Source organism: Pygoscelis adeliae, unplaced genomic scaffold, assembly GCF_000699105.1.
Source record: "Pygoscelis adeliae isolate BGI_AS28 unplaced genomic scaffold, ASM69910v1 Scaffold57, whole genome shotgun sequence".
Taxonomy (NCBI): Eukaryota; Metazoa; Chordata; class Aves; order Sphenisciformes; family Spheniscidae; genus Pygoscelis; species Pygoscelis adeliae.
The window spans coordinates 17,335,342-17,350,058 of NW_008825615.1; the positions used below are offsets into that span (position 1 = coordinate 17,335,342).

The window sequence follows — 14,717 nt, forward strand, 5'->3', positions numbered from 1 at the left end:
TAGTAAACTCCATAGTTCTAAGACAGGTGTTTAAAAAATACATATGTTTTGTGAGATACTATTATAAAACAGAAATGCAGTCTTATAAAGTTTTTAAGAGGAAATGTACATTTTTTTAAGAAAATAAGTTAAACTGTATACAGTTGTATCCTTGGAACACCTGAAATGCTGTCTATTAGCACCTCCTGCTCCCCCAGTCTGCAGCCAGGAATCAATGAGTTATGTTCTTTTACCAGATATTGTGTAACTCTATTGTAAGATAACAGGATTTCATTGATTTGTGGTCTGAGAGATCCATAATAGAGGCTCATAAAAGAAGATAGAGAAACAATAATGAGATTTTTCTTATTTTTTATTATCAAACATGTCAGATGATAGATTGATCCTAAACTCATTCCCCATAGTCACTGCGGAAGGGCACAGTCTAGAAGAGCTCTTAAGAATATTCTTACATTCATCCTTTAGAGACTGTTGTTAAACATGTCCATATGTGGACTGAGCTTTTTAAATACAGAAAACTGTTGGTTTTTTCCTTAGTCAGAAGAGACAATGTGACTTCTGTAAATGAAAAGCTAAGAAAACAAAAAAAATTATGAAGTATTCCTTCCAATGACTTTTTTTAATTAGTTTTTTTCCCTTGATTTCTGTTTTCCATTAGTTATTTTATAACAAAGCCAAATGGGACACCTAAAATCTTTCATTCAAGAAGAAGGAACTACTCAGCCAATATAAAACTCATAATGGAGAACAGTTACTGAAGTAATGAAATTATTTGCACTGAATGGAAAAACATTTTTCAATTCATTATATTTGTATATTCATTTTAGATTATTTTGAAAATCTTACAGTAGCAATTACAAATGAAAAGACATTATAGAGTATTAGAGAATAAACTCTTTCAGCACAGAAGTGTAGTAGGTACCTGACTACTTAAAAATTCCCATCCTATCTGCAATAGATATTATTTTTATATCATTTAAATAAATTTTTCACAACAGTTTTGTCTGAAAATACAAAAAAAAGTATCTCTGCATGTTTGTATTTTCCTTAGCTGTTGTGACTAAAAATAAACAATTCTGGGAGATTAGCATGTGCATGAAAAGTGACAATTGCAGTGGCAAATAATAAATATTTCATAATAAGATTGATGGTTACTGAACATTGATTTATACATCTGCTTTTTGGAATGTATCCTGTTACATCTTAATCCTATACTAAGAACTCATAATAACTGAAAGTTAAAGAAAAAAAAAAATTGGCAACTACTTTTTAGATGAGCAATTTCTAAATTTTATTGAAGAAATTAAAATTTCCCTATATGGGACACAAGAGAATTTGTTAAGGGATTAATATGAACACAGTAAAAAATTTACAGTTTTCAGAATGTTAGCAAAAATGCCCATCTGGATAACGGCAGTAAAAACACTGTAGCTGCAATGTTCCTAAACAAAATACTATGTGTGCTGTAAGATCTATATTTTATCATTACAGCTATTAATAATTACACTCAACTAGGGAAGAAGTTTAAAGCAGAATTTTATTTCTGAAATGCTCGATTACTATATATTGGTAGCAACAAAAACCCCTGCAATTTAGTTTTATATTTGCTCAATTGTGAGCTTGTTTTAAATTTTCATTTCCTTTCAGCTGCCATATTGACTTTAGGACCCTACACTTGTCTTCCCTGGCTCTGGACAGAAGAACTCCTTGCAAAGCTATGGAAGAGTGGCTTGCAGTACTCAGGGCCTGGGTTGAATATCACTGTATTGAACAATAAAATCGAATTGATTGCTGTGTCCTAGAACTTAATGTTCCACTTTTGCTGGACAATGAAAACCGTACATCAGAAGAAACCTAGATGTATAAGGAGTTATTGTTCTTTTATTCATCAGCTTGAGAACAGTAATAATCTTCCAGAGGAAGAATATTCTATCCAGAGTGCCATGGAATATTGTCCCTACAATGTTTGTCAAATATCAGAGCAATAATCAAGAAAAATATTTGCTAACACTGTTGAATCAATAAACCAAGATGTTCTTAAAAAGCTCTTTTCCAAACACTGCTTAAAAAAATTAAAAAATCTTGCCTTTGGCTTTAACCTTCAGCCAAATACAAAGTATGTGCAAGTATAATGTCCAGTGCGAGGTACAACCAAATACACAAAAGAGGCTGAAGACTTTTGTGCACAAAATTAGAATAATTAGAGAGAAAATGCAAAGAGGGTTGTCTTTGGACAATAAAGTTCCGAGTTATGTCATGTCCCATGAGCTGAACTGTAATAGCATTTAAATGCCTTGGATGATGCTCAGATGTTGATAGTTACTGATCTGGTCACCCTAGCTTTTGCATTTCTAAGGTGAGATTCATCTCAAACTAATGTGGAAGTCTGAAATACCTCAGATGATATGCACTCCCAAAATACTTATTCCTCTCCATTGACTATACAGGGAGACTAGCCCAGATGCAGACCACTGCAATGCCAACAGCTGAAATTAGATAAGATGAAGCCCATATTTTTCTCCTTATTTCACCAGGCCAAAGTGCTTCTGAGCATGCATGTAAACTTCTCCTCAGACAACATGAGAAACTTAAGCTATATTTCAGAAGGGTATAATTTAAATCATTTTTGGGAAATATATCCAATTTCTGCTTAAATTGCCATTTTAAGCTATCTGATTATGGCCTTATCACTTAAAAAATTATTTGTTTAATGAAAAAAACATAACATGAAATCATTTTATATTAAATTATTATAATTTATTTTTACATAGAACAGTTATCAGCATGTTACAATGTAACAATTAATGAGTGTCATGAGAAGGGAATGAGTAACATTTTACCAGACTTCAAAAATGTTCTATAATAACTTCATAAAATTTTCAAAATTCATTATCACAGGCAGAGTAGTCTTCTTACTTTTCTCTTTTTAATCATTCCATATGAAACATATATCCAAAATGTTTACCGGGCAATGTTTGTTTGTAATACAATGAAGTTAGTAATGAGCTTAATGAATTTAATAACTTCACAGTGGCTCCATACAGCATGATTATGGAACAGAGGCTTTTGTTTAATGTTTGGTTATTTCATTTTGAAGAGGAATTTTCACAGCATGCTTTCATCTATTAATGTTTAAACTTTTCTCCTGGTTTTGGCTGGGATGGAGTTAATTTCCTTCCTAGTAGCTGGTACAGTGCTGTGTTTTGGATTTAGGATGAGGACAATGTTAATAACACACCGACGTTTTAGTTGTTGTGAAGTAGTGCTTACACTAGTCAAGGACTTTTCAGCTTCCCATGCTCTACTGACTGCGAAGGCTGGAGGTGCCCAAGAAGCTGGGAGGGGGCACAGCCAGGACAGCTGACCCAACTGGCCAAAGGGACATTCCATACCATGTGACATTATGCTCAGTACATAAACTGGGGGAAGCTGGCTGGGGGGGCACTGCTCAGGGACTGGCTGGGCATTGGTCAGTGGGTGGTGAGCAATTGCATTGTGCATCACTTGCTTAGTATATTTTTATTCTTCTTATTATTAGGATTTTATGCTATTTCAATTATTAAACTGTTTTTATCTCAATCCGCAAGTTTTCTCACTTTTGCTTTTCCGATTCTTTCCCCAACCCACCACGGGGGGGAGGGGTGAGCAAGTGGCTGTGTGGTGCTCAGTTGCCGACTGAAGTTAAACCACGACAACTTTCTACTTTAAATATGTAGGAAAACTGAGCAAATAAAAATGCAGAATTCTTAGACTACTCAATTAAAAGGCTCTGAATCACTGAAATTTATAATCTCTTGTTAAGACTTTCTTCTTGGACTTTTATTCCCTTACTCATCTATGTTTGTTTTCCTTTCTCCCATCCTTTTTATACTGACCAATTTTGGTTTCATTCAAGCTATTTTCTTAGGCCCAGACTGACAAAAATATTTTAATATAGAATTCCTTGGCAAACTCCTTGTAGTCCTTCAGGACTTAAGGTGTTTATCAATTTTTTGCTGTACAGCAAGAGCCTTCTTGATTACTCTTAGTCACCAGTTTTCCTGACTCACCTGAAAGCAGCTCTGTCAGTCTCATTCAGCTTCCCAGGGACATTACCCTGTTATCCTGAAAAATTCTCAGGAGAGTATCTAGGCATACTGTAAGACTTGCTAAGCTGCTCCTATGTCTTTATAGCATTAGGGTGAAAAAGAGCTCACCCAAAAACATCCACTCATTCGAATTCGTTCTTATCCTAAGCAATATTAAGGTAAAATGCAAATGAAAGTACTTATTCACGGCATCCAGAATAAACAACCATTTACACATGGTTATGGTAACAGGTGAAGAAGGGAGAGAAAAATCATGCTTGATCTAATTACTTTAAATGAGAAAATGAGAAACATCTCACCCTCCCCTTCTCCCTCCCTCTCCCTCTCCCCGCTTCTGAACCCTTTGCTGGTAGATTATGTTAGCTGTTATAGTCTTCAATATGAAGAGGAGACAATTTAAACTTTGTCTGTGAAACTGTTATGTTTAGTTCTTATCTAGGAGATAGTCTGGCCTCTCTTATCAAGCAAAATAAGTATTGTTTCACTTCATTGGTAATGCAAATAGTTTTGTTAGACCAGCTGTCTGCTCTTATATTTTGTTGAGTTGTCTCCTAACTTATATTTAGCTATAAGTTCTTCCTTCCCCCAGTGGTGACCTGCAGCTCCAGTTCCACAACACGCAGTGAATCTCCATTTGACTTTACTTTCCTGTGCTCCTGATGCTGAATTCATGCCAGCTCTGAGTCTTGTCTCTCTTTACCATGAGCAGTTTAATTCACCAAAATGGCACACAGACATCCCAGCTGGGGTGGGGGTGGGGGGTGGGGAAGAGAATAATTTTCTGCCATTTTAACGAATTAAATCAGATCACAGAAATTCCAGCAAGAATCAAAGTTGATATACATAAGGAGGGGCAATACAGAAGCAAAGGACTGAGGAAGGAGTAGTAAATGCAGGAGGAGGAAGAACAGAAGAGAATGTCACACTTCTTTTAGGCAGCAGCCACTTGTTAGAGCATCTTGTCTGTGTGAAACTGCAGCCACAGTATGCATGTTTCAATGTCACATGTGCCCTCTAATGCAGCTTATAAAGCTATACATTTACAAACATGGGACAAATGCAGCTCATTACTTGCTTTTGGTTGATACCAGATACAGTCTTGTCTATCCTGGTGTTACAATAAGTTTGAGGTAATAGACCTCTAGCATCCTTTTTTAATATATCTATACCATATATAGGTATTTCTATACATACATACAGAATATATAATATATATAGAGAGAATATATATATATATGCACACACATTGTCTTCAGGTATTTGCTGCAGCCATGACACTTTGTAAACTACTTCCTCTTATTTTGTCAAGTAGCAAGGGATGATCCTTGGAAGTTCTCATTTTGACACATATCTGCATGGATGCTCATATAAATATTTTAGCTGAGAGGATTTCAAAATGGAAGTTAGTTCCAAATTGAAAATTAGGATACAGTTTTTTCTCTTCAGCTCCTAACCCAGAGACCTCTTATAGAAACTCAGTAAATGTTTTACAATATTTCAAAAATAAAATAAAAAAAATTAAAAATATAAATTCTTTTGTGGTTAGATGAATATAGAAATAGCAGAAGTATTCAAAACTAATGCATAATGAGTTTTGTTGGAAGGCTTTCATGTATTTTTTTAGTCTGAACTAGTCCTTATACAGCTTGTATTTTTAAATCTCATTTTATTTTGTTTACACTTAATTCAATTAATTTTATTTATTATTTTACTATAATTTGGAATTAATAATGTTAATTCAAACACATATAGATATTTGGGTAAATACAAAATGGGAAAAATAGCTAAATTAAGTGAGTTGACAAAAAAAAATTCCAAACCCCACAGATTTCATATATTTTAATTCTTTCCTGAATTTTCAATTTCACGAAAGTGATGTATCAATAGTTTTCTATGATAAATGTAGATTATCTTTTTGTTATAGTCAAAACAATTTCAAGAACCTATAAAGGAAACAAGTTTTGGTTTATTTTTCAGACAAAAACATTAAATACTTTCTTTTCTTAGCAAATCCACAACCAAAACCAAAATTGTCCTTCCTCTCTAGATACTTCTTTTAATTAAATGTAAAGTAGTGTTGCTATACCTGAATTTGAGTCAAACAAGATTTTAACTACTGGAAAATTTTAGCTAGAGAAAAAATATTTTAGTGACAAACCTGTTCATAACAATTTTAATAAAACCTATCACAATCTCTTGATAATGCAATAGAGACTTCAAAAGGCATTATGCTTCTATATCTGATACACTACACATAAGGAGAACATTACTCCGTCAAGATTATATGAAAACAGAATGCCTTATTACTTGTGTACACAGTAGATTAGTGTCTGTGTGAGGAAATTATGGAATAAGAATCAAAATTAAAACATCACTTAAAGTACTAGAACATGAAAAATGTTATTTACTCCTCACAATAATCAACAGTAAGAGAGCCTCCTCTGCTATCTCTGATCCTGCTACAGCCAGACTGCCTTCAGATCTAGAAGGAGAGTAGCTGACATGGTTTAATTATTTCCCATTATTTCTTGTGAGAAGCAGTGTTTATCAGCAGAGGTGTAGTATGATACGAATGTAACTATAAAACTTTCAAAACCTGGCCCTTTAGTTCTTTATGATGCTGTAACAGGCAGCACGCACAGGAATTGCCTGGAAGTCTGCCTTGTCCCATAGAGCACAGTGCAACATCTAGTACACAGAAATAAGAGATTTGAGGTTCCTGTGCAATCTTCATCCTGAGCCCTCAGGTAAATGCATCATTATATGATGTTATTTGAAAAATTATGTTCTGTTTGTTTGTTTTTTTCCCATGGGATTGCTCTTTAACAGGGTCATTGAATGATTGATACTCAGTGGATGAACAGCTATTTTATGTTTTCTTTAATCCCTGTTCAGTGCATGGCCTCAAATACTGTTTAGCACAGAGCATTCAAACCTGTCACTTATCCAAGTGACAACCAATTTTAACCTCCTGATGTTAGAAGGTAAGGGCCGGGCTGACATCAGTAGTAGAGATGAAAACTCAACACTTCTGCAAATCAGACCAAGTATTTCCAGAAAATGCCCAAATAAATAGAATAGAATAGAATAGAATAGAATAGAATAGAATAGAATAGAATAGAATAGATTATTTCAGTTGGAAGGGACCTACAACAATCATCTAGTCCAACTAGATGACCACTTTGGGGCTGACCAAAAGTTAAAGTGTGTTGTTAAGGACATTGTCCAAATGCCTCTTAAACACTGGCAGGCTTGGGGCATCAACCACCTCTCTAGGAAGCCTGTTCCAGTGTCTGACCACCCTCTCAGTAAATAAATTCTTCCTAATGTCCAGTCAAACCTCCCCAGTGCAGCTTTGAACCGTTCCCACATGTCCTGTCACTGGATATCAGGGGGAAGAGCTCAGCATCTCCCTCTCCACTTCCCCTCCTCAGGAAGCTGTAGAGAGCAATGAGGTTGCCCCTCAGCCTCCCTTTCTCCACACTAGACAAGCCCAAAGTCCTTAGCCGCTCCTCATAGGACATTCCTTCCAGCCCTTCCACCAGCTTTGTTGCCATCCTCTGGACCCATTCAAGGACCTTCACATCCTTCTTAAATTGTGGGGCCCAGAACTACACACAGTACTCCAGGTGAGGCTGTACCAACACTGAATATAGCAGGATAATCACCTCTTTTGACTGGCTGATTATATAACATTATATATACATGTGTATGTGTGTGTATATGAAAAACTTGATTAATGTAAATTAGATTAGATATCACTACTTCTATCCAAGTCAGACTATCACATGTTAGGCCTTAAAACCAGTTTCAGAAAACATTACCCTTTTCAGAGAAGAGGCAGAACTCAAACATAACTGAATAATTTGATTTCTTTTATATTACTCCCCAAACAATGAATGTCTTCAGTTAAAAAAGAAGTGAGAAAGTCTTTCAATATTCTTTTTAGACAACATTGGAGAAATCCTCAGTAAAGATCAAAGCATGAAAGCTTCTAAAGAGAACTTTGATATTAAGAAATGTGGTTCTTTCTTTACCTCATCTGAGTAATTTCTGTCTGATATAAAGGAGTTCCAGGTCTTCATCTGATTTTAGAATTAATACCTAATCTGAGCTAAAATTACTCTATTTCTGTTCATATGCAACAAGAACGAATACTGTGTGTGTCCACTTGAAGTAGAGACAACTTTGCTTTAGTTGCACCTTTGCTTTCAGAGCAACCTAATGGCATGACTAAATCCTACCTATTAGTGTTTCTTGAACACCTCAGAAGAGGTGGTCACATACACAATGCCTATTGGGACCATGTAGTTTAGAGTAATGCCTACACTGTGCCCAGGAAAGATCGAGGGAGCACCAGTCAGTCATGGGCAGATGAGCTTCATGATGAGGGCATTGAGACACTGGAACAGATTGCCCAAAGAAGTTGTGGATACCCCATCACTGGAAGTGTTCAAAGTCAGGTTGGACGGGGCTTTGAGCAACCCGATCTAGTGAAAGATGTCCCTGCCCATGGCAGGTGAGTTGGACTGGATGATCTTTAAAGGTCCCTTCCAATCCAAACCATTCTGTGATTCTATGATTCTGTGATTTGTTGTTGTTGTAACCTTTAATAGTGTAGACTCTCAAGCAGGAATTGGTGTGAAGTGCCACTGTTCAATTTACTAGTACGGACATAACCAAACTGCTTGTTTTCCATGAATACTCAATTAATATCAAAAGTTAGCCTATAACAGTAAAGGCTGCACTGAGTCAGAGGAAGCACACTGCTCTAATGCCAGCATATGGGCACTTAGTCAGAAATTGTGGCACATGGTGCACCTCTCAATTGGTAAAGCTTAAATGAAATATTCCTCCTCTTTCTGCAGCCTCAGAAGCAGCACTCTGTTGTTCTTTGTGGGACTGGGATTCTGTCATTTATTAGTTGAACAGTGATGTCCAGCCTCTCTACAGGTGAACTCAAATAGATGGCTTAAAAGCCCTTCCCCAGGCCATGGAGTTGCATTTTGTATACCAGAAAAATGAATGACCATGTGTTTTAAGGACCTTTCCCCCAGATTTTATATCTTTCCCATTGGATATAATATTCAGCTTTGTGGGACTGGAAACGAACTTTCCTTGACAGTACTGGCTTTTACTTTTCTCTAAGGAGCACACCTGTAATGTTATTAAAACTTTTGTTACCTTTTGACATTTGCTGTGTGATGGAGATATTATACTCATGTCCTACTTCCTGATAAATAAGACCTAGAAATAAGTAAGAAGGAAACAAATCAGTTTTTCGTACTACCTTCGACTTTTGTGTGAGTTACAGATCTCCCTTCTGTACCAATGCAGGTGGTTATCTGCCACTTTCAGCAGTAACCATGTCCACCTCTCTTTTTCACACAGAACTTGGTTTCCTGCCCTTCAGAAATTCCAGTTAAATAGTAAATTAACATGTAAGGAGCAATTTCACACTGTATCCACAAACTTTTAGATCTGCCACTACTGGAAACTCTGATGTTGTCCATGGGAAGTCCCACCTGCACATGATGAATGCCACAGAGTGAAGTACTTTCTGTAGGGTCACCCTCTTTGATGTACACGTGTGGGCCACAGGATTGCAGTCTAGCCCCTCATTCAGAATTTGTTGCCATTTCTGAATTTGTGTACTACAGTGAAGAGGTTTTGAACACTTCACAGAAAAAAACGTGTCATACACTGGCTACAAGCTTGCTTCCCAAACCAGCCTTGCAACTAAATTAACCACTAAGTCATATTTCACTTTCTCATTTTTGTCAGTTAAAACACAAACAGCATTGCTGGTAAAAAATATATTCCTGTCTAGTACACAGTAGCATAGAAATCATACAGCTAAATTAAAACTCTGATAAAATAGGTTGCTTAAAATACTCTCTGAGTGTCATGTTCATATTATCATTATCTTTCTTAGGATAACGGGAAGATTTGAGACTATTTAGCTGTACCTTGTAGAGTTCACATAGATCTGAAAATATTTGTGTGTATTGTGTGTCTGGGAAATAGCTGTTTATTAGAAATGTAGCTAATGAAAGATCTGCTTTGAATGTGCTTTTATAATGATGTTCTTTTATTCTTTTATTAATATACAAGTTAATTCATATGACAATTTAATATTTCAGCCAGGAGTTTTGCAAACTTTGAAATCCAGAGCTCTGGATATACCAGATAGAATGTTACTACATGTATATTTCATTTAAAAAAGAAAACCAATCCCCAAAGCACTATTTCTAGGAGATAAGTTTGTGTATTTGGACAAATGAGTTATCAGTTCAGTGATACGAACTGCAGCCTACATATAGCAAAAACTTTCAGATTTAGCATATATTGTGTCAATAGCTAAGAGATACTAGCAAATTAAATATTTTTGGTACTCCACATATGGTTTTATTTTTTCTTTTCCTTTCAATTATATCACAGTAGTTTCTGTAGGTACACCCAAATTCTAAGTAGCTTGAGATAGCAAATGCCAGCTCAGAGAAATATTTAGAGTGCCTGATCTAAGGAGTTTTTAAAATACGCTATGCTCTAAAATGGTCTAAAGAGTGTATGGAAGAGTATGTAAAGTATAAAAGTCCAGATGCAGAAATGTGTACAGGGTTGAATGTTTTGACCAACACCTGTAAGAACTATTAAATGCCACTCCCAACATTTTGAAACGGGTTTCTTAGTAACCTAGGATATTTAATGAAACTCTGTATGTTGCAATGAAAAAGACATCTATATCACTACATTGATTCATCTCAGAGAGACAAAATCTTATTTCAGTTTTGGGGTTTTTTTTCAGCTCTGATAACGTGTATTATGTCTACTCTAGTATTGGCAAACATAACGTCACACAAGTTATCCCTTAGCTGAGAATTTCTGATGTTGATCGGTTTGAGGTTTTTTTCAGATAATCAACATTTTTGAAAGGGAGAAATTTGTAGTTCTTGTAGTTCTTGTAGTTTCTTGTAGTTCTCCAGAGTTATTTAGAAAGAAAAAAAAAAAAAAGTCTAAACTGAAACTTGGAGTATGGTCATACAAAAAAAGCCACCTGGTAAGCTAAGACATGAATTTACAACATATCAGGTACTCTGTGGTAACTACTTGAGTGTGTTCATATTAACAAATGATGTGGTGCAATGACAGGCTATGGTATGACGCAATGAGGCCCAAGAGCTTGTTGCCTATATTGGACAAATTCTTTGTGTGCAGTCTTTCTTCACGATATCCATAGCTATGCAAGCTAGTTACCCTGCTTGTGTGTTTAATGTCTCTTTTTTATTAAATATATGTAGGAGTTAAAACACACAAAACCAGTTCTAGCAAGATAGTTATGTACCAATAATTTATCACCCAAGCTTAACATTAACTAATGCCCATAACTCTTATTTATCCTTTCTTAACACCTGAGATTTGGTTTCCTGTGAGGTAACTGACACAGCAGGGAGTCAGATGATGAAATTTTGTCATAACTGAATTTGCTTATTTTTTGCTGAATGATTTGACACACGCATGCGTACATACACATGTGTGCACACACACGTGTGCACAAGATTGCTTTTCTTTTTTAATGCACAAAAAAGTAGTTTGGATATACAAGTTTTGACTATAAAATGGCTAAAGGTAATGGAAAAGAAAACAATTCTCCAGGATCCCAGGATAATAGTTACTAAACTAGTAATAAATTGAGATTAGATGACAGTGAATCACTGTTGTCAACTACATTGTAAACAGTACAACAATATATTTTGGCTATTTTTCTTCTCTTAAGTACTGTACACATGAATTTTTCAACTATTTACATTAGATTCTTTTTTCTTTTTCCAGGTTGACTGGTATGAATCTACCTTCTCCTGTTATCAGCAGTAAGAACTGGTTACGACTCCATTTTACGTCTGACAGCAATCACCGACGAAAGGGATTTAATGCTCAGTTCCAAGGTAGGAAATGTATAAAAGTGCAGCGAAAAAGTCCTTTACCTTTAAGCATTGCTAAAGTGGTGATGGTAGAAACTTGTGTTTAAATATCAGGGACATAGTAAAGAGCCGACTCATACTACTAGTGCTCATACACTGAGTAGCTGTTATCCTTGTGTGATCATGCATCTCTAGGGATTCACTTTTGCAAAAAGTTTCTGTGCTTCACATTGCAGTTTGTGTTAAGTATGTGTTTGCTTGCTCACTTTTTCTATAATAAATTGTTTTGCATTCAGTCTGATCTTTGCTTTAAAAACATGCCTGGAATGCAACTTGCAGAAAGTCAATTCCACACAAAGGCATGCCCTTATCTAAACATTGTCTTCCTTCATTACTCAAAATCTAACTCTTATCCAGAAGCTATGTTCGTCATTTGGAAATTTAATGCATCCCTAGCATAGCACAAATCATATTTCAGGCTCCTGCATAGATTTACATATACAACTATAAAACAAGACAAGAGGATGTCAGTGTTGCTGTCAATTGCTGCTTATGTTCACCACGATACTCATTAAAATGCAATTTTTTAGAATGGAATCTTTATTGATTTTTATACTTCATAAATCATTACTCAAGATCAAAGACACTGTAGCTATATTGAAAATAGAAGAGATTCTTAATTTATCTGTGCTTTTAAATTCTGTGCTTACATAATCTGTTTCAACCATTTTACCCCACACACCATCAAATCATTTATGAGTTTAGACCTTCCTTTTTTCCTGAAACTGTAGGGCCTGTATCACTTTAGAAATGACAAATACACTGCAACAACTACATGTTTCTGGTGACTATGACATACACATGTAATGCATATAAAAACACTGAACATACATAGTTCTTTTCTCTTTAAAAAGTTTTTGATAATTTTAGTAAAAAAAGAAATTGTGAAATTCCATTTTATTTTGGCAACTCAACACAAGTATGTATTCTGTGATTCTTTGCACTTATAACTTGTTTTTACAGAGTTTACTGAAGATGCATATATAATACCACTATTGGTGACTATGAATTTAAATGAACTTCTTATGTTATTTCTGTGTCTTAAGCCTATTAAATGGAGATCACAAAACAATGGGGCTCATCTTGCTGATGCACCAGAAAACTAAGAATCAACAAAATAACAAAGGAAAGTTTGGAATAGAATAACCAACACTGAAAACTACTTTCTAGTTCTTTTTCAATACATCCTATCTCTAGCCAAATACTTACCACGGAATTAAAGCTTTAGGAAAGTATCTGGGGAGATTATTATTTCAAATGTATATCTGTTGCTCTGCATAATACGTCAGATATTGAGTAAGGGTAAACTTCACTGATATAGAATACTGCTTGTGAATGATAAGTGGAAGTATCTTATTACAATTCAGATTCTACAATTACAGAAATTTCCTTTCTTAACTTAAATCATCCTTTAAAATGTAGGTTTATACCATGTACTGTATTAAATACAAACATAACTGAATTACATGAGCCACAGCTATATATCTTACCAGTTTATATCTTATCTTATCTTGTTGATAGCAATTAAATAAATTCCTATGTTAGTGATATAAATATTATAAACTTAGAGACAGTCTGTCAACACATATTAGATGAAAATTCAGAGTGATATCAAAATCTGGTTAATCTAACAGCTTCATTAATTCCTTTTTATTAGTAATAATAATTCCTTATTATTAACTTTAGTAATTCTTTCTATTATTACATGTGTATTTGAGAACTAAACAATAATTTGGTATTTTATTTCAAGAAGTAACAATGATATTTATAGCTACAGAAGCCTACTAGTACCACAGATCACAGAACAGCAGAGGTTGGAAGCGACCTCTGGAGCTCATCTAGTCCAGTGCCCTCCTCAAAGAAGGGTCACCTAGAGCAAACTGCCCAGGACTATGTCCAGATGGGTTTTGAATACCTCCAAGGTTGGAGACTCCACAAACTCTCTGGGCAACCTGTGCCAGTGTTTACCCTCACAGTAAAAAATACCTTTCACTTATTTTTAAGTGGAATTTCCTGTGTTTCAATTTGTGCTTATTGCTTCATGTCTTGTCAATGTATAACACCGTGAAGAATCTGGCTCAATCTTCTTTACATCCTCTCATTTCATCAGGTATTAACATACACCAACAAGATCCCCTCCCCAAGCCTTCTCTTCTCCAGGCTAAAATACGCCAGCTCTCTCAGCCTCTCCCTTATGTTTTTGTTTTCAGAAGCTTATTTCTACTAAAATTCAACAACTTTGAGAGATATTTCCATCGTAGGTGCTTTTCTCAAGTAAAATAATTATTTGAGCCTATCATGAAAAAAAAGTAAAAAGTCCTGTGAAAAACATGACCTTGTTTTCTGGTGGAAAACCCTAGCAATGATAGGAAGCCTCTAATGTCTGATTGTATCCAGGTGTAATTCTGTCATGGTTTAACCTCAGTCGGCAACTAAGCACCACACAGCCACTAGCTCACTCCCCCCCCACCCTGGTGGGATGGGGGAGAGAATTGGAAGAGCACAAGTGAGAAAAACCCATGGGTTGAGATAAAAACAGTTTAATAATTGAAATAAAATTATAATAATATAAAAATAATACACAAAGCAAGTGATGCACAGTACAATTGCTCACCACCCGCCGACCGATGCCCAGCCAGTTCCCGAG

The 14,717-nt window shown here is 35.4% G+C and overlaps 1 protein-coding gene across 1 annotated transcript in view; it reads left to right on the forward strand.

The window, feature by feature from the left end:
• Positions 1–14,717, forward strand: part of CSMD1 (CUB and Sushi multiple domains 1) — a 1,045,142-nt gene that overhangs the window by 524,583 nt on the left and 505,842 nt on the right. The window contains exon 6 of the mRNA XM_009333261.1: positions 11,922–12,034. Within this exon, the coding sequence (XP_009331536.1) occupies positions 11,922–12,034 (113 nt within the window). The remainder of the gene's footprint in view (positions 1–11,921; positions 12,035–14,717) is intronic.